This window comes from Aptenodytes patagonicus, chromosome 3 (genome assembly GCF_965638725.1).
Source record: "Aptenodytes patagonicus chromosome 3, bAptPat1.pri.cur, whole genome shotgun sequence".
Lineage (NCBI taxonomy): Eukaryota > Metazoa > Chordata > Aves > Sphenisciformes > Spheniscidae > Aptenodytes > Aptenodytes patagonicus.
In genome coordinates this window covers 22200127-22227924 of record NC_134951.1, presented here as the reverse complement: position 1 = coordinate 22227924, position 27798 = coordinate 22200127, and the positions used below count along the sequence as shown (strand labels likewise).

General features: G+C 37.8%; 1 protein-coding gene across 1 annotated transcript in view; it reads right to left on the bottom strand.

The window, feature by feature from the left end:
• Positions 1-27798, bottom strand: part of PXDN (peroxidasin) — an 88960-nt gene that overhangs the window by 18199 nt on the left and 42963 nt on the right. Inside the window, exons 5-17 of the mRNA XM_076332854.1 lie at positions 27166-27237; positions 26520-26591; positions 23765-23934; positions 22320-22437; positions 20001-20170; positions 18788-19060; positions 17350-17466; positions 15990-16148; positions 13248-13360; positions 12578-12734; positions 8054-8162; positions 7461-7618; positions 814-2317 (exon numbers count right to left, since the gene is read on the bottom strand). Of these exons, the coding sequence (XP_076188969.1) occupies positions 814-2317; positions 7461-7618; positions 8054-8162; positions 12578-12734; positions 13248-13360; positions 15990-16148; positions 17350-17466; positions 18788-19060; positions 20001-20170; positions 22320-22437; positions 23765-23934; positions 26520-26591; positions 27166-27237 (3192 nt within the window). The remainder of the gene's footprint in view (positions 1-813; positions 2318-7460; positions 7619-8053; positions 8163-12577; positions 12735-13247; positions 13361-15989; positions 16149-17349; positions 17467-18787; positions 19061-20000; positions 20171-22319; positions 22438-23764; positions 23935-26519; positions 26592-27165; positions 27238-27798) is intronic.

Below are 27798 nucleotides of genomic sequence, written 5' to 3'. Positions count from 1 at the left end.
TATCAAATATTTTACATTTACAAAATAACCAGTATGTGGTAAAACTAAGGGCAAGAGATATGAACAACTCACAGTAAAAATGACAGTGATAGTGCAACATCTTTTGTGAACAACCTGTGGTGTATATGCAAGAAACCCCACAATGTAGGTTGTATATGTGAGTAACATCACAGGGGCCTGCAAGTCTATCCCACAATTTCCTTTCTCCTAGTAGCTTTCTTCTGATTTCTTAGAACCGTTTCTTTTTCAATAGCTTCTCTTTCCTGCCCCTCTGTACATTTTTTCTTTTACTGTAGCTGAGATTAATTCTCTGTCTGATTTTGTGCAGATAAGCTAGGGGTGGCAGGTAGCTGAAGACTTCCTTTCAAACACTGATGCTCTAAAGAAGAACAGATTGCTGGTTGTGAAGGATGTCCACATGAAAATACAGTGAACGATATTCCCATTTGTTTTAGTGTACGGAATGGATGGAACTGAACATGTAAATACTTGCATGAGACTGGCATTAAAGATGACCTTACATTGAAATAACATTCATATTTGACAGCATTTATAAAACCAGACATTTCAAATTAATACTTTAATGAACACATACAGTATATATTAACTTCTTATTGTTCACAGAGATGTAGAAGTGGAGAAATTATCTGCATGTGGGAACTTTCCACATCTATTTCCTGGTACGGATGGAAGTTTCTTAAAAAATCCCTTTACCCCTTTCTTAACAAATATTTTCTTCTAGATAAGACACTTAGCTACTCATTTTGCATGCACATTTAGATAATTGATTGTTTTTCTTCACCTCAGGCTCACCTGCTAAGTTTCTCCCTGATTTCAGGATTCTTAATTTCATTTTTCAGATCTTCAAAAGTCTGAGCTGAAGAAAGATTACAGTAAACTCTAAAATCATGGTAGGGAGGAATTCCATGATCTCTGCCTCTCTGAATATTCATAGCTGCCAGATCTAAAGCCACAGTACGTGCCATGGAGAAGAGTCTTTCTGTTAATTCTGTATTGAGTAATTGTGATGGGACACGCATCTTACCAGCAACACCAAACAATCCCCTTAGAAGTGGATCAATGCCTCCTTCATTTACAATCCGAAATGGAGAGAAGAATGCCTTATGAAGAGGTAGATGGCCTTGTGGAATAGGTTCAAAATTTTCATCCAGTCGATACAGAAAAGGATTAATGAGTGTGTGACCAAACCTAAAAGCGGCAGTTGCAAACTCATTAGTTATGCCAGAATTAACACTGGGATCATAACCCTTATATTCGCCAAGCATCTTCATGCCTACCTCTCCAAAGATCTTAGGTAGCCAGTGGCTAAATGTTATGTGTTGCATTTCTGCACCAACAATTTTGCGTGTTTCGTGATATATTGTGTCACCATCCCAGTGTGGATTGAGTTTCAGTAGCTCTGTGGCAATTCTGTTGTGTTCTCTAAACCACAACGTGTGGATGCTGGTAAGACCCAGCTGTTCGTTAGAACGCTGATCACCAGCTAAAAAGCAGGGAATTGGGCTCTCATTTTCATCTTTCATACATTCTGTTGGTGGGCCAGTAGCAAATGGAAGAAGGGGCTTGCCAGATCTCTGTACGATGCCCTGTCTCAGAAGACCCCTTTGACTTGCCAAGTCTCTGATTTCTAGTGCTTCATGGTCCGAACTGCCATACACATTGGATGCATCAATGTATGACGTCAGCTGGTTGATCTGTTCTCGTGGGTACACAGAATTCATCAGGAGAGATGTCATGCCGCTTCCACAAACCGGACTGGAGCGTACGAAAAACATGCAGCGTGCACCGTTTCGAACTCTGGGATCGTTTGGTGGTATCATGATCGAAAAGCATGGAGGATCATTTGTACAAACTGAACTGCAATGCTGACCATCCGAAAACCTGGCCTCACTTAGGGCAGCCACGGTGAGGTCAAGGTCGTGGTCAAGAAACTGACCCCACTGCATGAGCATGTGAGTGTACTGGTCATCAGGAGTTATTGTTTCTGTGCCGATCAGAGTAGTTGAAACCAAGCGAGGCATTGGGAGTGCGTAGCCATTAGAGAGCCTCTTGGGTTCAATTCCCCGAGGCAAATTAAACCCATTTTCGTAGACTGACTTTAACAGACGTTCAAAGGCTGTCAGAGAAGCGCCCCACATGGGATGCTGAAGGTTGTTGCATGTTCCATCGTGTGTCCTGTACTTCTGGTGGAAGCACATATCTGAGCAGTTGTTGACTCGTCGATGGGCTGTACAGCCTGAGAGATTAGCTATCAGATTCAAGTACTGTGGGGATACAAGGTCATTATAGTGATAACCTGAAACCAGAAGAGAGACAGAGAGAAAATCAAAGACTTTCTAGACTCACGGTCCCCACACATCACGAATTTATCTGAAATGTTATTTTATTATATTGCATTTCCCACCAGATTAAATATCCCAATTGTTTAAAAGGAACAATAATAATCACATATGTATATTAGAGCACTAGGTCATTTGAGCAACAACCACTATTAGGTCAGGAGGGAACTTTGTAAAATGCCAATTCAAGTTCAACTTTTACAAAATGTTCACAAAAGGAGCTCATTACTTCTTTGGTCACTTAAGAAAGCAGAGATATTTTCAGAAATAAAAGCCTCATATTAAGACAAATGGGAAATTTTCCTCATGTTAGAGAAAGCACTTTAAAAACTGTCAGTAACATTTACATGGATTTCAAGACTTTATCTTTTGAGACTTGATAATTCACTGAACATTACTATTTTGTTTTGCTTTATTACAGCGAAAGTTGCAGAATTTTAAGAAAAAAAATTCAACAAAAACCACAAAAGAAAATAACCACAGGCAATATAGCTAAACAGAAGAGCGATCTCTAGGACAAGTGGTGTGGAGTAACTCACATTCACATTACCCAGGACTAGTTTCTAAAGAAAACCGGTGTTTGCGTAACACTTGGCACAGGTTTCCTCTGCAATCCACACCATTCACCTCTGGGACTACAACATACTTATCACTTTCCTGCTTCTTTTCTCAGTTCATAGAAAAATAATATATACAAAATATATACTGTAATTCATTAGAATTATGTTTTTATAACTTCAAACTAAGGCTATGTATTGCATGATCTCTGCTGTGGTACGACGGCATGTGGAAGGATTGAAGACCATAAGCCCTCCTAGTACAGTGCTGGGTGACTGCAAATAGCAGAACAGTCAGGCTGCGCCTTGTCCATGCTACCTATTAGGAGTCATTCTAAAAGTGATTTTTCTCTTAGAAACTTTTGGGCTTCATTTCAGGAAAAAAAGTCATTAATTTGGGCTATATGTTATCAACTTGTGTAGACCAACAAAAATCTGTCTGTAGAGTGAAATTTTTGACGCTGAGAAAGACATCCCTACTGTATCCATTCTGCAATAGGAGCAGGTTTCCTTCAGAAAAGCTCTACTTGGTTCTCCTAGACTGAATGTGGCCCTGGACCACATTTTTCACTTAATTTGAAAAGCATCCACACTGTTCAAGACCATACCACAACTCACACCAAAGCACAGTAAGGGGACAACAGGGAGATTCGCTTCAAATGGGCTGTGCTGATCCAAAGCATAGGCACACCTTAAGTGATTAATGGATATACAGTGTGGATGAGTGAGGTTCCAGGATCCAGGAGAGAGCCCAAGAGGTAGAATATTTGGCAGTGCAGATGCACTTTTAGCTAACTAGGAACCATCATACACCACCATGGTTCTTAATCTGGAAAGCTGGCAGTCAGGAGTAAAACCGAACAAGCAGAATAAAGGCAGAAAGAAAAAAGGAAATGAGTGAGTGTACAGCGGTATTGTGTTCCCACAGGCTCACAGGGTTCCCACCATGATGGTAATCAGTCAAGAATATGAACTGAAAGCAGTTTTGCAAAAGGTCGGTGCAGGCTAATTGCACAGAGTCGGGAAATGTTCCTTTTAGTCCTGAGCTCAGTCCCAGCGTGCCTGCAAAGACACCGACCTTCATCCACATTCAACACGTAAGTGTGTGCTAGACACACTGCTGTTCTCTGCCAATTTCTACAATGCAGGGCAATTTCAAACAAACCACCTAAAGACTCTCTTTGTCTTTGCCTTGGAAGTGACTGGATTGCTCATAGCTGCTCAGCTGGGACAGGACCTGTGCTCAGTCAGGGGATTTATGTTTTCTCAGCCTCAGGCTACGTGTACTCCAAGTGGTTTACAAGTCAAAGCAAAGATATTAGAGACCTAGTGCTCGCATTAGGCAAAACTAACCTGTTCTTGTAGACATACATAAATTATTTTATGGAATACTCCAGACTAAGAAAAAGAAAAATAAACCACAGTGCAAAATCAGTAAGTGCCACTGGGTAATGCAGCAAAACACACTCTTTGAAGATATTATTGATAACATATTATAATATGCTGGCTACTAGGGCAGTCTAATTCTAAAACTACACCCAGAAAACATATCTTCTTTATAATAACACGCCTTTTTAAATGATCTCCATTCATCATGGAGTTCTTTCCTTATGATCATTATTCATGCAGTCTTTACATAAACATCTGTCTGCTGTTGTTATGCTGGTTGCCACCCAGATTTCTGAAATCAAGTTGTGAGCAAAACTTGACTATGAATGTTTTGGGTGGAATGACCTTCATTACCAATTTAAAATAAAAGGTTCAGCCTCTTTGTTTAGAAGTTCAAGTTGGAGGCAATGTCTCATCTATGGATTAGATTCGATAGCTTTCTGAGCAGACTGAAGGCTGCCATAAATGCCAGTCTCAGACCCTTAATTACCCCTCGCATTGCAGGCACTAACTTTGGCTCTGCTTTCTAAAAGGCTGGGCGCTGAGCGTTTCCAGTGCTTAGAAGCTGGCTAGCTCAATTCACATAATATTAGCTATATTTTTTTCAAACTGCAAGGAAGATGTTTCATAGAGTCACAGAAATATTGATTAGAAGGAACCTCTTACCCAGACCAAGCTCCTGCTTGAAGCAAGGCTGTCTCCAGCACTGGATCAGCTCAGCTTTATCCCTGTCTAACAGGCTTGAAAACCTCCAAAGATTGAGTCTCCTCAGCCTTTCTAGATAAGTTGTTCCAGTGCTGCACTGGCCTCCTGGTGAGAAAGTGTTTCTTAACATCCAATCTGAACCTTCCAATTTGTGGCCATTACCCTTGTTATACAGTCTGGCACTGCAGAAGAGAATTTGGCTCCATAGTCTTTCCTTGGGATATTCCAAGATTTTACATAAAAAAAGTCTCTGAATGGGAAATTGTCAAGTTTCTCAACCGTTCCCAATGTAAAAGTGGTAAATAACACCTTTCATTGGGCTCTGCATTTTGAAATAAAACCAAATAAGGACAAATATGAGTATTAAAATCTGAGCATTAGGCTATTTAAATGAAAACAGATTTATTTTACTATTCAAGTTTCCGTAAAGGCCAGGTTTCCATGGATTTTGTAGGGCTGAGAAAGCAAGCTCTCATGAACAGAACTTCCAGTATCACAGAAAGTTGCCTGATTTTGTGTTCGTTAACTTGTATGTGTATGCTTTAATGCCAATTTTTGGTAAACTTTAGGTGATTGAATTTCACTGTTACAAATCCTAGTGAAAAGTAGTCAAGCAATTCTCACACATCAGATTTCATATATTCTTAGTATTATATTCAGTATGTTTGAATATGCATCTAATCAGATGTGCTGGTTTTGCTTAGGATAGAGTTAATTTTCTTTGTTGTAGCTAGTATGGGGTGATGTTTTGGATTTGTGACCAAAACAGTGTTGGTAATATAGAGATGTTTTCGTTACTGCTGAGCAGGGCTTACACAGAGTCAAGGCCTTTTCTGCTTCTCACACCACCCCACCAGCGAGTAGGCTGGGGGGGCACAAGGAGTTGGGAGGGGACACAGCTGGGACAGCTGACCCCAGCTGACCACAGGGATATTCCACACCATGTGACGTCATGCTCAGCGTATAAAGCTGGGGGAAGAAGAAGGAAGGGGGGGACGTTCGGAGTGATGGCGTTTGTCTTCCCAAGTAACCGTTACGCGTGATGGAGCCCTGCTTTCCAGGAGATGGCTGAACACCTGCCTGCCGATGGCAAGGAGTGAATGAATTCCTTGTTTTGCTCTGCTTGCGTGCACGGATTTTGCTTTACCTATTAAACTGTCTTTATCTCAACCCACGGGTTTTCTCACTTTTACCCTTCCGATTCTCTGCCCTATCCCACCGGCAGGGGAGTGAGTGAACGGCTGTGTGGGGCTTAGTTGCTGGCTGGGGTTAAACCACGGCATCAGAGAACCAAATTAAATCGGGTTGCTCTTATAAAACAAGCCTTCAAAGAATTTTGAATAAGTTTTTGTGGTAAACTATTCATCACAAATTATTTACTCAGCTCTGATAATGAGTAACAAGCTTCTTTTACTAGTAAATATTACAGTACTCCACAAAGCTTGCAGTCTTTGGTCTTATAAATACTCGCCTAGTTCACGGTCAGAGTTAAATTTTTCGGAAGTTACAATAAATACTCAATTATAAACATCAAAAAGAATATAATAAGTAAAAATATTTCCTCTAGATTTTCAGTGTAGCTTTTGGCTATGCCTCAAGTCTCAAAAGCTCTCCTAAAACTCTATCATTATTTCCAAATGCTTCAGTCCTATGTCTCAAGCCTATCCACACACATATCTACACACGTTAGTTGTATATGCTCCAGCTGGACTTCATGAATTTGAACTTGGACTTCAATAACTAAAAGGTAGAAATAGTAAACCTCGCATTTTTCTGCTATTTATAAAAAGCAGCAAAAACTGTATTTCTCATTACATCAGATCAGTGTTAAAGGAAACTATTAGCTTTGTTTGATACACACTTATAGAATGAGTGGCAAATAATTCTTTGAATACTATTGTGGTACATGCAGAAACCTTGGTTTGCAAAGTATACAAATCCTTCTTGTTATATCATCTTTCCTCCTTGCCAAGGCACGCCGACAGTAAATGGTTTTACTTAAAGAAACATGAACAAAATAAATACTGATTATTTTTAATACAAAACAGAAAAGTCTGTTCTGCTATGAGACAATGGTCCTAATGAATTAACACACAGGGAATCAACAAACAGAACACATTATGCACTTCCATTATACCAAATTTGACCAGTAGAATAATATGAACATGAATTTTTCCCTAATATGTCAACGTGAGGAAAAATAAAAACACTCTACTCAGAGAGCTCAAACAAACTGAGTTACACCATAACGCAGCAATGTGCAAACCAAGGACTGAATTGGGCAAACACATATATTTGGTAAAGTTTTGCAAAGTCAAATACTCCACTGATTTCAATGTAATAGTTCTGCAATTGGGACCCAGACTCAGAAAATAAATGTCTTTTGAAGTATAATGACTTAAGAAGGCAAATACATTTCAACACAGAAAAATAAGGGAAGAATACTGACTTGTTCCATTCAGGTCAACCATTAGACCATCTTGTACATGATCTTGAATAAGCTGTAATGTCCTTTCAAATATTTCCCCAGCTCTTGCTTGCTCAACAGTGTATGGATCCCTTGGGTATCGAAATAAGGCTAGCAAATCATTTGGAGAACGAGGACGACTGATAGATAATTTGAAAAAAATAGTAAGTGTACACAGGAGTTACAAAATAACAATACTACATAAATCACGTAAACGTTCAGCAATATGATTAGCACATACCTTGGTTACTTATCTCAAAATGGAAGGCAAACAAACAAACAAACAAATTTAATAAAATAATAAAACATTAAATATTTAGTAACAATTAAACATTTAGTAGCTTTTTAATACACATTATCGCAGCAGAAAAGCTGCTGCAGCGAATAGAGGTCTCAACAGGAGTGTTTAAACAATAGGAATCCTTACGTGTTAAACATAGTATTCCCAGAACTAACCAGATGTTAACAATGTCATTTAAATAATAAAATGTCTTCTTGCTTAATAAATGTTCCATTATTTCTAGTATATACAAAATTAATTTTGACTTCTCAATATAAAAAAAAGAAGGGAATACCTGTCAAACAGATGTGTACGTGTTGAATTTATTGCTCTGTCAACAGTTGCAATTGCTTCCACAATTGATGTTTGTACAAAAGGATCTCCATTTCGGCTGACATTAGGGACTACAGAAAGAGGAATTCACATGTTATTGCAAAAATGGCCACACACAAAAAGATACTTCTATAAAACAGAGTCTAGACACGACATCATTTCAGTTGTACAAAGTAAACCCCTGTTCTTTAAGCATTAGTTCGTCCAAATATAAAATTCTTAACCATTTTGGAATTCTGTCAAAGCATATTACGGTAGAGCAAAATTCATTTAAAACAGAAGTTAATATAAGTTTAAAAGTCATCTTGCTTATAATTCTAAAACAAAATAAAGTGAAGATAAATGCATACAGCATTTAACTGTCCATTAATTAGTCCTACAATTTCAAGTAAAAATGACCAAAGAAAAGATGAATGATTATTAAGGGTTTTTTTCTGGTGTGGTGTATTATCAGCTTTCAGATGTTGATATCAACTGTCCACTGAAATCAATGCAAATATTCCCTTTTATTTCAATTAGTACTGAATTAGTACTGAATTCAATGTAAGAATTTAAAGAGTTTACAGGAATGTGTTACAACAAGTGGAAAATACTGACAGACTTTGTTTGCCTTTTAGAACACATGCATCACATAAATTCAAAGAGATGTCACAAAAAACAAAATACAAAAAAATGAAATTAAAAAAATTCCCACATAATTTTACATATTCCCAAATAGCTACAGTAAATTAACATTGCTCCTCTCCTGAGCTTAATCTAGTAAGCAACACATATAAATTTTAAAGGGCTATAAGTATTTTATTTATTTTGATCATTACTTTGTTTTCTACTTCTAAATTATCTAGCTTTTTAATACTACGTTAAAAATCACATGCTTAAAAGCTATTTAACAACTCTGCATAATACTGGAAACTCACTAATGCATAGGCCCATTCATCTGCCTTTTTATACAGTACTCAGTTGCAGCTGGATGTTTGTATCTAGGGCTAATAACCTTCCTTTCAGTCTAAACCAAGAACTACCAGATCCAGGGGCAACAGCTAACAATTTCCAGAGTGTGTTTAGATTGGAGAAGTCACACAGGAAGAAGGGTAAAGTAAGGAAAAAGTCCAAAGCAAATACACTGGAATAAAATCAGCAGATGTACAAAATCAGCTGACATAAAACCCGTTGTTTGCAAGCTTTTCATGACTTTTTTTTCCTTTTCTAGGCAGTATTTCATTATTCTTTCATAACTGGCAGCTTAGGCTGCGTCTATACGAGTTTCAGAGTCTAGACCTGGGTAATCAACCTATACTGTCAAATAAAATAGTCCCTGGCACTCTATAGCTGTAGCTGAAGCCCCTTTCTCTACCCTGAGTCCAGCTGCCTTGGGCTGCTGACAACATACTCCCAGCATCCAAAATGAGCTGACCTTTTCCACAGTGCCTAACGGCAGTAGTCCCTGATCTGTCCTAATTACCAGCTGTCCTCCTTGCTTGACAGCTTCATTTTCATAGCAACCATACAGAAACATTATCAGATAAGCTACTTATTTTAAGGAGAAATATCATTTACAGGTTTGCTACCCTCATTTTAGTTGTTTCAGAGAGTGCTTGTGTGCCATAGAATCATAGAATCATTGAGGTTGGAAAAGACCTCTAAGATCATCGAGTCCAACCGTCGACCCAACACCACCATGTCCACTAAACCATGTCCCTAAGTGCCTCATCTACTCGTCTTTTAAATACCTCCAGGGGTGGGGACTCCACCACTTCCCTGGGCAGCCTCTTCCAATGTTTCACCACTCTTTCAGTAAAGAAATTTTTCCTTACATCCAATCCAAACCTCCCCTGGCGCAACTTGAGGCCATTTCCTCTCGTCCTATCGCTTGTTACTTGGGAGAAGAGACCGACACCCACCTCGCTACAACCTCCTTTCAGGTAGCTGTAGAGAGCGATGAGGTCTCCCCTCAGCCTCCTTTTCTGCAGGCTAAACAACCCCAGTTCCCTCAGCCGCTCCTCATAAGGCTTGTTCTCCAGACCCCTCACCAGCCTCGTTGCCCTTCTCTGGACATGCTCCAGCACCTCAACGTCCTTCTGGTAGTGAGGGGCCCAAAACTGAACACAGTATTTGAGGTGCGGCCTCACCGGGGCCGAGTACAGGGGCACAATCACTTCCCTAGTCCTGCTGGCCACACTATTTCTGATACAGGCCAGGATGCCATTGGCCTTCTTGGCCGCCTGGGCACACTGCCGGCTCATGTTCAGCCGGCTGTCAACTAGCACCCCCAGGTCCTTTTCCGACAGGCAGCTTTCCAGCCACTACCTTAACACTGCAACATTGCAAATTGTAAAAATCCGGTGGCTGGTTACCTTCCCTAGTGCTGTCTACCATAGGCGTAATCTTGGTGTTCACTTTAGATATGTGTTTTGCAGAGCTATCTTTCTGATTAATGGTACACGTGGGCTGAATCATAAACTTTGGTCAGATCTTAACTATACTGTACTTTATTTTTGTTTAGACTATTTGCTGCCAGTAGTTCTCTTTTTAGACTGATAAATACTAAAAGTTAGAGCTCCCTGCAAGCCTTTCACACAATACCTTTTTTGGGGGTGGGGAGAGAAAAATGGCAATTTTTGTAAGCAACGAAAACTTAATCCACACACATCCTGCCTTACACTTAATCCAGAGACTTTTACAAAACAACAGAAAAGGACAGAAGAAAATGGCAAAAGAAAAGCATCTTTAAAATATTATCAAACATGGCCAAGAAAACCTGCCCCCAAGCTTCTATACGCTTGCCTTTATTCTGTCTCAATGTTAAGAAAAGATTTTTCTGCATTAGGAACATTCACAAAACATAAACTTTGTTTAAAAGAAATGTTGACATGCAAGTTTTTAGGCATTTATGGCTATGCCCTTATTAATACTATCCAGATAGCAAGTATCCAGTACGTGTGATCTGTCCACTTGTCCTCCTTGCTTCTCTGACAGCTTCATTTTTACAGCAAACATAGAGAAACAGTATCTGATATCCCACTAGTTTTAAGGAGAAACATCATTTACACTTTTAGACTAAATGCAGATTAATCAAAGGTAGTTTCACTAATTTTAGGTTTATTGATGCTATAGTTTACAAGAAAAATAACCACATTACAATTAAATACTGCAGATCATCTAGCACCAAGTTTTGTAGTTTGCTAATTTCAGCAGATGAGAATGAGCGGTTGACACCTGCATTAAGTGAATGAAACTGGTTTCCATTGGAGTTATAGTTCAAGTCATGGTTTCATTTTTCAGAGCTCTCATTGATTTGAGATCTGGCTAACCTTTTTTTTTTTCTTTTTTAAACAAAAACCTTTTTTTCTATGCATCTCTAGAATAACCAAGATTAACTGATTTTTATGGACTTTCTTTCATTCGTAGACTTCATACGTGTAGATGAAACCTTATCATTGAGTGATTCCCAGTCCTACAGTTTTTCTCTCAGAAATCATCTTTACAGATTGAAGAAATATTATTTTTGATAGAGGAGGGGATAGTTTGATAGTCTACTAAAAGCAACTTAGGCCAGGGAACATCATAGTTTTATTGATACCATGTGATTGATATCATGGTAATCAATACATTAGAAAAACCACTGATCTATATTTTTGAATTTAGTAAACAAAATACAGAACATCAGACATAACACTGGGAAACAATATCCAATACGTTAAAGAAATCACTGTTCAATACTCATTTTTCAATGATACAAAAATACTGTGTCAGATTTCCTACTGAAAGACAAAAAAAAAAAAAAAAAATCACATTTTTCTTAATATTTTCCATCAAAAATGAGTCTGAAAAATCAGCAGTTTTACTCAAGAAGTCAGAAAAGCATTAGGGTCAACCTATGTAACAAAGGTATTTCCTTAGCTTCTTTGGCTGCTTTATTACCAATTACTATGTATTACTAATTGATAACTATTATTTGCCATTATTACTTTCAAATAATTAGAATAAGCTCAAATATTCTCCTTTTCTTTCTGTTTTCTCCTTTAGCTTCTTAAGATCATTATGACTTTCCTGAATTCTTTCACAATGGTTGCAGCGTAATTTTCATTCAAGTGCTGTAAGTGCCCCTTTAAAGATGCCACAGGACTTTTTGTCAAGTTATCCCTAAAGATTAGACTGTGTATTCGACTAGCAAATTCTAATAGGTCCAAATAATATCTCAAGAGGAAAACAGTATGACTAACTGGAGCCCAAAGCATTGTTTGTTTTGAAGCTTAACTCCTAGAGACATTTTGGCTGACATATTCCCATCTTACTCACATCTGTGCAGATAGTTGCCTGAATTAAATGAAGGGGGGTGGGGGTAGGGGAGAGGATTATGGGAGAAAAAGAAAAATATGAATAAAAGAAAGAATTTAGCATTTGATTAACTTTTTTGCATCTTACAAATTAAGCAATTAGAATAAAACTAACAATCTAACTCATACCTCTGATTCATACACCTTACCATTAACACTAAGCACCATACTAACAGAGGAGTATCCTATGGTATTCCGGGCAACACATTCGTATCGACCTTCATCGGCTGTTCCAACATCACGAATGGTAAGAAATCCCTCTGGACTAACATGAAATTTCCCACTCTCAGTTACCTGTACTCCATCCTACAGCAAAGCACAATGTTTAGTTATTATAAACACTCTTTGTTTTCAAACCTGAATTTTTGTCTTCTTTTTCTCTTTTATTTTTATATTTTATTTATATTTCTGTTTTGTATGCCAAATTGTATGTTATGTTGACAGGAGGACTTGCATGTACTTCTAAATTGTACAGTGTATTTATTTACTTTTCAAAGTACTCATTATTGTAAATAAAAGTTTTTTAATAGTTATAGGTCCTCACCACATAAAATTTAAGACCCAAACATAAGAGAGCACCTCTTGAGAACATATATATTTGATTTTACTCAAAATTAACCAACTAAAAAAGATCTCAAGAGCTTTATATGTATCAATCCTTCATGTGCTATGCATTTAGAAGCTATTTAAGGTACATTAAAGTACATTTTCTAATGCTCACTAATTGAAGAGAAGAAGATAATCAGGAAAATTGAAGATCAGTATTAGCAACCCATTAATTCGCTGGTAACTCTGCTAATAACTCTAACTATCTAGTACCTTATTCCATGTAATTACTGGCTCTGGCTCTCCTTGAGCGCTGCACGGGATCTGCACGTTTGTGCCAACCTCCACTGTCATGTCACTGGGAACGCTGGCAAATACAGGAGTCACTGAAAAAACAAATGATACATTGACAAGGTATGAAATACAACTTGTGCAAAAGACCATCCAAAAAGAGGTCAGCACTGTTTATTTTTTTTCAGTCACCCAACATTTCTTAATCTATAGCCCTATTCTGTCTGCAAGTTTTTAGTTGCTTACAAGTTTGTCTTAGAGATAAAATTCCTTATTCCTGATGTCTGCTTCAGGCTGATTTTTAAGTACTCTTAACTTCTAACAAAACAGGCTAGTAGTTGCCAAAAACACTGAAGTTCCATAAATTAAAAGCTCTGAAAAAAATTTCTGTGAATAGCTAAATCTGAACAAAGTCACCAGAATGAATATCCCATCAACTTCTGTCAATTTTTGAAAGTTTTAGTTTTTAAATAGCAACAACAGAGATTTCTTAGATCATAGAATCATTGAGGTTGGAAAAGACCTCTAAGATCATCGAGTCCAACCGTCAACCCAACACCACCATGTCCACTAAACCATGTCCCTAAGTGCCTCATCTACTCGTCTTTTAAATACTTCCAGGGATGGGGACTCCACCACTTCCCTGGGCAGCCTGTTCCAATGTTAAATGATGATAAAACCAAAACTTTCCACAACTCATTCAACTGTGATTCCCCCAGCCCGACTTGCTGAGGTGCTAAGCCTTCACAGAGCTCCTACCCGCCTGGCACCAATGAGCCCTAGGCCTTAAAACATCAAAAAATCACCTCCAATTTTAAGGACACAGGGCACACAGTTACCTAAATCCACTGTGAAGAAAATTAATGCATTTCTTAAGCCTAATTTCCTTCAAATCCAGATTGACATCCAGCACTCAGATATCATCATGAGAAGCACATACAAGATTATGAAGACATTAAGAATTGTATTTCTGCTATAACATATCAGTCTTTTGGGGGGAGTTGGAGGGTGCTGCGCTCTTACAGAGAAGTATTTGGCCACACAGCATACATTTATACCACCAACCAAACCTGACCCTGGTGTTAAACTGTTTGTATGCAAATGGCTATCAAGGACCAGAAACCATTTCAAATAAGGCATCCAGAGGCAGGCGTCCAGCACCGGGAGGCAAGAGAGTCTTGCTTTGTGGATGTGAGCTATGTCATGCCAGCAAACAGACCTGGACCATTAATCTGTATTCATTAACACAGATTTAGCCACAGTGACCACTGACTAGACATTCCTCAGATGAACAGTCCTTTTGCTAGAAGCCCAGAAGAAAAAGTTTTCTCTTCTTGCACAATTGAAAATAGCATTGCAATGAATGTATGGAGAGCTCCAATTTCAGGCTGCATATGCACCTTTAATTTTGTATTTACCATCTTTTGATGACTGGATTTTGCAACCTGAGTTACACAAAAATCATTTTATTAAGCTTTACTCGAGTGAAATTTAACACAGCTAGAAGGCTATAAAACTTTTTAAAATTGAGTTTTGTTTTATGGAATTTTAGTCAACAATTTTATAGAGGTGAAAAAAATCTTGATTTGACAAATCAATCTCTCAAGTACTACTCCTAACTAAGAAAAATCAATGGAATTTTTTTCTAACAAACTTCTAAGCTCAGGAAGACATTTGAGCCCCTTTCACTAATATACTGTTTAAAATGAGGTCACTAACAAGAAATGCTCTGAATTAAATGTTTAATCTCCTTGAATTTAGTTAAACACCAAAGCACTTAACTAAATTCTAAATATTAATATGATTCTAATTAATCCTAGAAGTAGCTTACTTAGAATTTACTTGAAGAAAAGCATAAGAAAAATGGAGTGGGGTTTTTTTCCTGTGTCAGCTTGTTTTAAGTATAAGGAATTAATTTTCATTGTGAAGGTCATTCTGCTGTTGTAAAATAGAGTGTTCTGTTTCTGGACATCAAAACATTATGTTAATAACACTATTTAGTTAACAGCATAGAGTCTTATAAGGAACTAGTCTTTTCACAAAACAAAATACTTTCCCAAGCACAGGAATACTGTCAGCCACAAAGCAAACCTCCATTCTTTACAAAAAAGAGTAAATCAGATAAACCTCCTTCACAGCAGACAGACTGTTCTAAAGGAATGATACTCTGTACAAATACTGATAAGTATCCATACATGTTATTTATTAAAAAACACCTGGAATCTAAAAATAGATGTACTCAGAAATAATGATCAGAAATGTGAAATGTTAGCAATACCCTGAACAGCAAGTTTTCTAAACAACAAAAGATATAGCCTCATTCTAACAGGCTTTTACCAAAAAAGGCCATGTTTAGTTGCAAGCTTATGTAGTCTCCAAGTGACTTTGAACAAAGTCTATCAGTTCACACTGTCCCACATGCTCAATTTATAAAAACTAATAAAACACCTTGTAATTCAAAACGAGCAACTTAGAATCATTGTAAAATGCAGCAAAAGTCCTGAAGAAAAACCCAAGCACTATTCAAGCTCTGTTTCAAAAGCTTTTTTAAGTCTAAACAAAGATAAACTACTTCATACTAACAATTTGTGCCACCAAACATAATTAATTCTCAATTTGACATTTTAGGGGAAAAAAAAAAAAATCAAATACAGTACTGTGTATTTTAGTGTAAGCTTAAATCTTTTTTTTTTTTTTTCCAGCAGCTGTACATGGAGAACATACCTCTAGGCTGTACGGTCAGGTATACAACAATTCGTTGAGATCCGATAATGTTAACAGCTTGGCATTCATACTGGCCCTGGTCATGCAAAGCAACCCTGGAAATCCTTAGGGTTCCAGAGGATAGAACTAAGTGCCTTCTGTCAACAGACAACTGGCCTCCTGAAACACAGAGCAACAGCATTTGCTATTTACAGCAGTGCAGCACAAAGTCCCTTTGTGTCTGAAAAAGGGAAAATCCAGAAGATTTTAAATTTGATAAAACATTGGAAAAAATTAAAGTCTCTTAAAAAAAAAGAGTTTGAAGCCTTTACTTCTCAGAAGAAAAACACGCAAAGCAAACAAAACATACATATGCACACAATCATAATCCTGATGTCTTCTCTGTGGTAGAAATAAATATTTTCATTTAAGGACCATGATAAAGCATCTGAATGAGAAGGCATCATAAGAAGAACACCAGCAAGTATTACTGTTCATTTCATATTATTGCCATGTGTGTAAGACACAATTCATCTCATCTGCCTAGGCCATCTAGAGAATCCACAGAAAAATACATACAGCCCCGAAAAAATGGAATATAATAAAAATGAAATAAAAGGCACATCAGTGTCTGTACCCTATTCTTTCTTTCTGGACATTTCATCTGATTGGAGCAATCTTGGTAGAGTGAGAGACAGGGACATTATCAGCATCAAAATGATCAAGAGTTTGTTAAAAATCTCCTTTATCTACCATAACTTAGAATTTCCTAAGAGTAGTTTTGCCTGCTAGAGCTATTTCATTTGATTCAACTGGAATATTTACTTACTGATAAAACATCCACTACAGTATTTCTTCCCGCCGGATTTGGCTTAATGCCTTTACAGCCGCAACCTGATAAAACAGTCAGTAGAGTGCACCCCAGTGTTCCTGTCAATCCACATTAAGTGACAGAAATGCAGTTATACTGATGCCAGTTACAGGTTGGACTGCTTTGGTTTCTGAAGAGAGCACATCCCACCTAATTTCAGATCTCCAGTTAATGACAGCCATTTCCATTTCTTCTGCAGTAAACTGGCAGTCATAGGTATTGCCACGTGTGATTTTGTCTCATATTTCTTAAACATTTATTCTTAGGAATCTATTATGGAGACATATATTTTAGTGAATCTTTTTTACTGAATAATGAAAAATACTTGGGCAGCTAGCTTCTGTGGGACACCTTGCCTTTTCCAGCTAAAGCAGAAACAGATGAGCCCTGTTTCCTTCAGAGACTGAAGAATCTCAACAAATACATGCAATTCCTTTCAATGCATGAGTGATTCCAAAATGACAGCTAAACTATTCTAGTAGTTTAAAAGTAAAAATGGAACACACTTACCTCCTTTAGTCCAGGCAATAACAGGCTGGGGATAGCCTTGCGCTTCACAAGGGAAGTCAACGGTTTGTCCCTCAATCACTGTTTTGTCTTGAGGAGTGACAGTAAACTGAGGTAGAGCTGCAGAAGAGAAAATAAACTGCTTAAAAAAAAACAACTGAAAAATGCACGACCGTCTGAAATTACGTACCATTTTGTGTGACTCAAATAGCTCATATTGGTGGGAAAAGAGGTGCTAATGGGACTCTTTTATATTGTGACCGCTATAGGGCAGAGAGTTAGGGCAGCCACTTGTGCAACAGGAACATCTCCCTCACAACCTGGCCCTGGTGTCAGTGAAGGCCGCTGGGATCTACTGCCATAGATCCAAAGTAAGAGGTACAGTAAGACTTGTAGAATCAAACACAGAGTGTTCCCTGGATTAAAAATACCTTCTTCTCTTCTCTCAAAAAATCCTCAGCTAAATTATGAAGAAAATGCAACGTAGTCAAAACCATCCTGAGCTGCTTGTTTTCTTCTTTACACAAAGGGAAAGCAGTGAGTGGAGTGTGAGCCAATTTCTGCAGTAACATCATGGCATTATCAGTGTGAGAAGTAATTTGTTCAGCTCCCAAAACACAATCATCCATTGGTGAATAATAAATGAACAAACCACATGGACAAGTTGTTTTGTATAGCTTTAAAAATTGAACTCATTAACAAAGCATTTGCAACCTAAACTGTCTGCCAACTAGAGATCTTAACATGAGAACAGAAACAAACTTAAATTTAAAGGTTACTCAAGAAGTTTTGCAAATAAAAGTTCCAGCATGAAAACATTGGCAAAAATATTCTCCATATATATGAGGCTTTTGATATATTGTTCTCGAAATACTTTATCTTCATACTATTCACATACAATACCAAAATTATTGCGATCACTTTTGTTTTGCAGAAAAGCAATGCTAACGCCTCAGCTGGCAAAGTGATAGTTTCCATGAAACTCAGCAGAAAATGTTCCCACTGAAGTGTCTACAAAAGAAAGGCAGCTCAGATCTGTACTTGAAACTCCATTTCTAGTACTCCAGGCACAAATTCTAATCTCTACGATTGCTGCCTGCTACAGAAAAAATTTAATCCCCCACAAATTAGACACTGCATGTTTATTTCTACAGGCAAACAAAACGTAGTAAGAAATAAACGTTTCAAAACACCAATGATTAACTTCTGAGAATAATCAATGAAACTTTCAGAGAATTAGTGTATGTTATCTTACTCTGAGTGAAATGTATAGCAACATTGCTATGGACTACACTAAAATAGTGTAATTAAAAGAAAAAACTCTTATGATTTTAGTTTGGCTTGGACAATTCAGAAAAAAAAACAAAACCACACAATTTAAAGTAATATACTCTTCCGAATATGTTTTACAGCATGTCACTCCTAGTTTAACATTACTTACCTTGGACTATGATGTACGCAGTCGCATGGATATTATCTATGCTGTTAGTTGCAAAACAGGTATACTCGCCACTGTCCTCCTGCTTCACATTTTGTATGTAAAGTCCTCCTGACGGAGTTATCGTGACGCGGGGGTCACTTGGTAAAGGGGTTCTGTCGCCTTTGGTCCAGGTAATTCGTGGCTGAGGGTGCCCGGTTGCGCTGCACTCCAAGGTAACACTCTCTCCAACTAGCACTTCGGTATTTTGCGGGTGAATCACAAAACTTGGCCGGGCTGTGAGAAAAGAGCGATGCCTAAATATGACTTTTAGCTCACATAGCACTAATTTAGCTGAATGTTGCAATAGTTTGGGGAATCTAGGGGTTTTTTAATAGCTCTGTTCCAACATACTTCTAATCTTGGTGCAAACTGCGTCACTTTAAGCCTAATCTAGCTGCAGACATTTATAAATATCCATAGATAAAAAATAAAAGCTCATATAATTGCACTGATGTTTTTTCTTAACTCCCATTACAACAGTTTTCAAACATTTCCTTCTCATTTGCTGATCTTTATAAAGGTCTCTTCAGAGGCATAGACACTGATACGCAGAAAACAAACTGGTTAAAAATTGCCATAAGTGCACTAAAAGACAAAACTGATTAAGCTACATTTTAGTAACTTTTCCCAACTACATGTGTGCTTTGCAGTGACATTTTAAGTTTACCTAATGCTGAGCATCAAAACAAAATTTTCTCACAGCAAAGTTTGGAATTTAAAAACACTACAGTCCTGGACAGGAATTTAGTGATTGCAAACGTGAAGCACTGGCTAGACAGAGATTCAGGCTAAAAAGCTCCTGAGCAAGGATGGCTGCACAGGGTGTGCCAAAGCTTTCATGAGTGGCCTGTTCAGAAGCTTGTGGTTTTCAAGTATCCAGAGAGAACGTTATTGCACTGAGCAATATCACAACGCAACAGCCTCTTTTCCTAACCCTTCTACAAACAGCCTACACAACTATCATCAGAATTGCATATTACAATAAAGATATTAATTAACAGGCTGATTTGCATTTTTGTTCTAGAGATATTGTAACTTCATGATCTTAAGATGCCCAAGCACAAGAAATCTACATGTCAAGAACATACAAGAGCCAAAGCATCTTATTTTTAGCAATTTTATTATCAAAACAATTCTCTATCTGAATGCAAAATTCAGACTTGATGTTCTTTACCTGGTGACTCAAAGTATCTAAGAGTAACTTCCTGAGTTTTCACTTCTCCAGCCACATTTTTTGCCATGCACTGGTAAATGCCTTGGTCTGTTTCTTGAGTATTCTGAATCATTAACGTGCCATCATCTAGCAAGTTTAGACGGGAATCTTCTTTCATACTGAGCTCATTACTGTGAAGAAAAGAATCTGCTGGAGTTAAACCTTTAAATCACAAGCACAGAAAACTGCCAAATAATAAACCCCAAAATATCTTCCCCAAAATAATTTGGGGAAAAAAAAGTTTTACTGTGTTAAGTAAAATAATAGAACTTTTAGTTTTCTCCTACAGAGAAGGAGAAGAGGACAAACAAAAAATGAACCAGTTTTGCTTATGCAAGTATTACATCTTCAAAATGAAAAGCCAAAATACTTTTATAAGTAAAAGCTTTCAGGGAAAAAAGTGAACAAAATACACATACCTGGTCTCATTTTCATTTAGGGCTGTTCTAACTGGCAAATCAATTTAAAATGTTTCCGCTGGAAGTATATAACGTAAGTTCAACACTCAAGATACGTTCTACTAGGAGAGGGGTTAGCTGCTATAAAACCATCTTTGTGCCAACCTCTGTCTGGATTGCCCGAGGAGCGCTAATGATAATTTGTATAATTATAATTCGTACTGGCTTGAAACATAAGTTAAGATCAGGTCTTCAGGCTATGTCATGGATACATTTCTGTGATATTATCTAAGAACAGTTAGGGGTTTTTATTAAAGGAACTGTTTCTCACTCCATCCCTCACTCCATGATATAGAAAGCACAGAGGAGGGATGAGATCTCAGCCCCTATGTACAAAACCCAGCCTGACTGCTGATCTATTCAACATACCGCTCAACAGGTCGATGGCTTTTGACTGAAATCTTGCCATTTTCAACTACCTTGCAAAGAGCTTTGCTCTCATTTATGCAGCCAGGAAACAAGCCAGAGTCAATAATCCCACACCCCAAGCTCAAATTTCTTCTTAAAACTCTTTCATATGTGTATTCTGAATACATGTTTTCTTTGTTTATTATAAAAAGTACATGAGCCAAAGAAAATTTTAATGAAATAATTATATCAAGTTCAAGGCCCTGTTCTTGACATACTCCATAAGCGCTGTACCCTTGCTGCACGTGGGGTTCTCACTGACATCAGCACAAAGCTACAGAACCAGGACTCTATGTTGTTCCATTTTATCAGCAACTAACAAACTAAAATGGTTCATTTGCTAATATAAAATGTGAGGGAATATATTTTCCAGATCAGGTTCTCAATTTGTATAAGAGCATTATTAAGCCAAAGTCTGGTTAATCTAGTGGTAAACTCACAATTCATGTGTCCATCATAAATTCACATCAGTTTAAGGGGGGGCGATGTGCTGCCACATGGCTGGTTCAGCCGTGCTGTGCCCAGCACTGCTGGAGGGAGCCAGGCACTGGGCAGAGCTCGAGCAGCCACTCTGCAGTAGGCTGGCCCTTGGGCTGCTGAAAGACGCACGTCCTTCATAGGCCCTTCCCTTCGTCTACTAAGCAGGGAGGAGAAGCAAGGAAGGAGCAGGTTGCCCAGAGAGCTTGTGCCACCTCCATCCTTGGGGACTCTTAAGACCCAACTGGATAAAGCAAGCTGGTATGATCCCGCTTTGAGCAGAAGGCTGCACTGGAGACCTCCTGACATCCCCTCCAACCTGAATTACCCTACAATCCTGTGATACTTGCCTGCCTTCCATGTACTGGTCTGGGAAGCCTGGAAGTTGATATATCTCTCCTCTCCTGGAATGGAGCTACACTTTGGAGGAGAGCTGCCTCCGAGGAGCTGCGGCTCAAGGAAGACCTTCTTTGAAACCTAACTCTTATCCAGCTGGAGTCCTTTAAAAAAGTAGCTTTTGCTCTGCCTCAAAATGTAATGCAAAGAGACCTGCACAGAGTATGCAAACACTAGCTAAACCCACAAACTGCATGTGCAGCACATCCATATTGGATTGCCTGGTACTTACATATAAATGATTTACAGTTTTACAGGTGTGAGCAATTTTGCAGGTATAACTACAGTTGAAAATCTTACCAATAATATTATAGTCATAAATTAATATTTTCTAAAGTTATCAGCTCTTAAGTGTTTAGAATTACTAATAAAACAGATATGGGCGATTATTACTTCATATACTTCTTTTAATTATAATATGTTTCTGCTGTAACTATTCCATATACTAGCATGTAATGCGTGTGGACATGCACCCAGAAATGTACACACACCCAGACAAACATACTTACATCAAGATTCTCTCTTCCTCTTTTAAACTTACTTGTTTCGAAGCCAGATAATTTCTGGTTTAGGATTGCCTTCAGCTCTGCAAGTGAAGTACACTGTATTCCCTGAGGTAACATCCACATCCTGAGGCTCTGATGTAATTCTTGGCCTCTCTGTATCAACAATAAAATGTATAAGGAACTTTTACTTGTTTTAAAACTACTAAAGAATGGTAAATAAAAAAATTTCCATACACCTTGTAGAAAAATATTTTTCACAAATGTTTTAACTTAAAATATTTATATGCTTAACCAGGATTAAACGCACTTTTCCCTAAGCAAAAGTGACTGCAGGCTTTCTGACCTCCTCCATTGTTCCTTAGGACCTTTTAGCAGACTGGAAATGGATTGTGCAAATTTGTATCAGGTTCTAAAGTAGCTGTTTTATTTATTTGAACAGAGACTCAATTTGCTTATGAAGGAAAAACTTTAAAGCTGCAAGCACAAGTGCCATTTAAAGTAACTTCCTCTAGATAAGTATCAGTGCCTAACCTGCCTCCCACAGAATAATTTGTCCAGTTTACTTCCCGCAGTTTCCATATTCAGGCTTCTTAGATGTGCAGAGAGCTGGTAGGATGCCATGTGAATTATTCTTGCACCAAATCTCCTTTTTACTATCTTTTTCAAGAACCTTGTAGATGCTTATGGTCATAATTCTCATGCTCAGAATTATATCCAACACACAACCAAAAGGACAATCTCCTTATTTTATATCTTGGCCTCGTCACGTGGCTGGGCAGGCAAATGCCCATAGCTTGATGGGAAATCTGCATTTTTATTTTGGAACAGAAGAGTGGCCCACGGGGCCAAGCCTTTGCACCCCTAAGCTGAGGGAATACAGACAAACAAAAGGATTACAATAGAAGTGATTATCCATTAATCCTTCAGTGACAGAGGATTTCAGTGCCTGTGCAGGGCACTCCTTGTAACTATAGCTGAGTAAAAAAGAAATCCAGTGGCCTGACCCCGATTCCAATAATATCAACAAGAGTTTTAACAATAAGGTATGTGAAATCAGGAGCAATTCTGTTCAGCTTCTTTCTTCCCTTTCCCTTGTACAGAAGGGAATAAAGGACACCAAACAATATTATCATAATACCAAAGACCCTAGTTGACAATCCTTTTATGATCAAAACTGAAATATAAAAAGGAAAAATAAACTCTTTCTGGATAATCACATTTAGTTGCTCAATGAGAAATTTCAAACTTGGCTATATTTGTTTCTTTAAAGATAGGCTGAAGGGTAAAAGCAATCATTTCTGTCAGAAGCAGACAAAAACTGAGAAGGAACACAGGGACATTTCTGGCAATAACCAATATTGACCAGAGGTGGTCAGTGTTATCGAAGAGAACAGAACAACAAATTCTAACAAAACAACAAAAAATACAGTTTAGGTACATTTAACACATTAAAGAAGCCAGCAGGAAGTGGCAAACCCACCACAGTTAAGTTCTTCTGGTGTTATTGTGGCCACTGATCTTCCCTGGATCCTTCGTGGATACTCACAGGTAGCTGCTGCTTGAGCATTACCTGACTCTGCATACGTCTTCAACAGCTCCGCCAGCCAGAGGATTTCACAGTCACAGTGAAGAGCGTTTGAATCCAAACGCCTGCACAAAACAAGAAGCAGCCACAACACCTGTTAGCAAGCACCAGCTATTTTGTTAGGATAAAAATGGTTCTGCAATACCAGCAGCACCTTTATCTGTGAATACAGACAACAGGCAATATGGAATACAGGTGACGGTTACTTGCTTATATGCATTCTAGTAGTCTTTATTACAAAAACGCGTATTATTTTTACTGCACGGGTAGGACTGTGATCAACATAGCAAGCATCTAAACAACATTTCTTTTTTAACCCCAGCATTCAGTGAATAAATCAGGTTTTATTTAGATGTTATACAAACTTTGCTTAAATAAGGAACTTACACCATTGTCCCCACATTTTTTTCTGTTTAATACTTATTACTCTAGTAACTTCACAGCTAACCTGACATTTTTACAACTTCCCATTTTGCTGATCAGGTAGCTGAGACAAAGACCCACAGTTTTATTTAAGCATTAAGCTCTCATTGAGTTCAGTGGGTCAGTAACTTCGTAAAACACCTGCCTGTTGCAGATAACGAGAACTCATAAATTCTGTCGACTTTCCTTCCAGTAGTGGAGGGCCCTGTTACTATGTGGAACACTGCACTTTCTGGTGGAGGGCCCTGTAGGAAAAAAATAACATTAAGTACAGAAATCTGTACCATTAAATATGTCTATATATAAATTGGGAATAAAGTTGCATGGCAAAGCAACCTCAGTTTGGTATATCTTTGGGGGTTGTAAACTTTTTGATCGTTTTGTCTTTTAATTTTTTTTAACATCTTGTACAAATGCTCAGATATTTTTTCTTCTTTGTTCTCCTATGAAAAACAGGCAAGAACAAGCAAAACTATTTTACAAGCTACTGTGCAAACGTCTCCCAGTATATCAGATGTTATTGGTAGAATTTAAATCCAGAACATGAAAGTCACAATGTGACCTTTAGGGATAAACTGTCCCAGGTCAGAAGACACCAGGTCAGTCTCGCCCAGTCTCCTGTTCCACTAATAGCCACTATTAAAACTCCCTTTTACCTAGGTATTATGTGAAGAAGAATCTCTTTCTGTTTGCTTGAACTCCACAGGACTTTAAGGGAGGTATGAGTGAAGCTGCTACCATGGAAGGTGCGTTGATCATCAAAATTTACTTTATCCTGCCTTTCGCCCCCAGTTAAAGGTACAGTTTCACAACTGTCCTAAACCAGCAGTGCCACAGGACCATCTTCCTGTTTGTGCCCCTTGCGATCTCCTTTCCCAGTAGAGCTGGCGCTGTGACTCGCTGCACAGCACACCCTCAGCAGTCTTCCCAGAAAGGGAAGTATGCATGCATGACTGCCTTTCTCAAAACGGCACTCTTGGATAATTTAAAGAATGTTTATCCTAGATCAGTGAAGATCCAAAGTGAGGGACAGAAAATCCTCTGAAAGTCACCTTACTATGGTACTCTTATTGAGTTCAAGTTTTCAAATGCTACCGAGGGACTAAAAAGCCTCTAATTTTCCAAGTTAATGGCATTTCAAGAAGAACTGGCTTCTGGAGTTGCTTTTGAAAGTAATACTTATATTCTTAAACCACCGAGCACTTTTTTATAACTATGTTTTTATCATCAGATAAGGACAAGTAAAACAATTACAAGAAAACAGTAAAATAATCAAATATTGAAAGAGATCATAGAAGGATCACCCAGTAAGACATAGACAAGAGGAAGAAAACAAAAACAAAAAACCAAAGAAGGATCCGTGTATATTATTGTCCTGGTTTCGGCTGGGATAGAGTTAATTCCCTTCCTAGTAGCTGGTACAGTGCTGTGTTTTGGATTTAGTAGGAGAATAATGTTGATAACACACCAATGTTTTAGTTGCTGCTAAGTAGTGCTTACACTAGTCAAGGACTTTTCAGCTTCCCATGCCCTGCCAGTGAGAAGCTGGGAGGGGGCACAGCCAGGACAGCTGACCCAAACTGGCCAAAGGGATATTCCATACCATGTGACATCATGCTCAGTATATAAACCGGGGGGAGCTGGCGGGTGGCGGCGACTGCTGCTCAGGAACTGGCTGGGCATCAGTCGGCAGGTGGTGAGCAATTGCATTGTGCATCACTTATTTTGTATATTCTTTTATCATCATCATCATTAGTAGTAGTACTAGTATTTTCCCTTCCTTTTCTGTCCTATTAAACTGTCTTTATCTCAACCCACAAATTTTACTTTTTTTTTTCCGATTCTCTCCCCCATCCCACTGTTGGGGGGGGGGGGCGGGGGGGGTGTGTGAGCAAATGGCTGTGTGCTGTTTAGCTGCCTGCTGGGTTAAACCACAACAATTACTTAGTCTACAAAACAAGACTGTATGATTACAAATAATTCCAAGACAGGAAACAAACAAAAGTATTTAGTCAGTCACTAAAGATGGTAGGATATGAAGTAACGGTCTCAATCTATGTACGTAAGCAACTGGAGCACAGCTTAGGAAAAATTATTTAATATGTAAAACAATTACACAATGAAAGGCACTTGCAAGGAAGATAAATATTGCAAGATGAGATACAGATATTTAAATAATTAGATTATTTAAACTTTCTTTAGATCAATAATAATTCAATTTACTTACAGTCTCTTCATAGATTCTAAGTGACTAAATGTTCCAGGAATCAAATGAGCTATTCTGTTGTTATGCAAAAATCTGTTAAAAAGCACAGAAATATGCATGTAATAATTCAGATTTTGAGACACACTCATTTCATTTACATTCTTCTGAAAGTCCTTTAAGAGAAAGTAATTTTACAAAAGAAAAAAAAAAATTGAACCTTTTTCAGCAATTCATTGGCTGCTATTTTTTAAGTGGCCTCCAAGGTGTATGTGATGTGTCCACATGGGGAAAAAGAAGCCATAAGAAGACAAAGTAACAAAAAGGAAGGGAGCTCATAAGCATTCAGATGAGAAATAAACAAACAAAAAAAAGGTCATAATATAAATCTTCTACTTCTTATTCATAACATTTATTTTAGGCCAAACATTGATCACACCTCTTTGGAAAATAGTTTGCAATAAGCAATGCTCACTTCTGCATGCCTCTAAGGTTAGCCTGACCAAAGTGTTCTTGGCAAAGACTATGTAGTAGTTACAATTAAAAAATTAGATTAAAAATAATCTATGGGAATGATAAAAATATTATTTTCCAATTTCAAACATTTGATTTAATTCAAACAAAGAAGCAAGCTGACTTCTGAATCTTACCCCAAGAAAAACAAACTTACAGCCTTTCAAGTTTTGGAAGATGAGTAAAGGATTCAGGTTCCAACGTTTCTATTTGATTAAAGTGCAGATACCTGAAAATATGTTAAACAAAGAGAAAAATACTGAAACAGTTTTCTTAATGAAGCTGAAATATTATAAAGCGTTTGTTATTGTTTACACATCTAAATGGTGACAGTGATGTAGTGGCTTAATTTTCTTCTGTTATCATCTGAATCCTGTACTTGAATCTGAGAAATACAAGACATGACAAACAAGAAGGGTTTGCAGACCACTATATAGTGTGTGTGTCTGTGTGTGTGCGCCTGTACATATATGTGCAAAAAAAATTGTTTGAAAACCATTACTTTGAAGATTTTGGAGATACTACTTTGAACACTCTTTTGCCAATTCTAATTTTCATTAGTATGCATACTTGAGTAAATATATATGGAAAAAAGAGAATTATGTTTTTTTACAGGAAAATGTTGCAGATTGTTTAGAAAACATCTAATTTCCAACAGAATAACATTTTTAATGGGCAACTGTTTTCATTGCTATCACATTGAGTGAAAATTTCAAAAGATGCTGAGAAGTAACTTGCTCTAGTCCATGAATACTGGCGTTTAAAGCTATGAATGCTCTCAAAAGCTCAA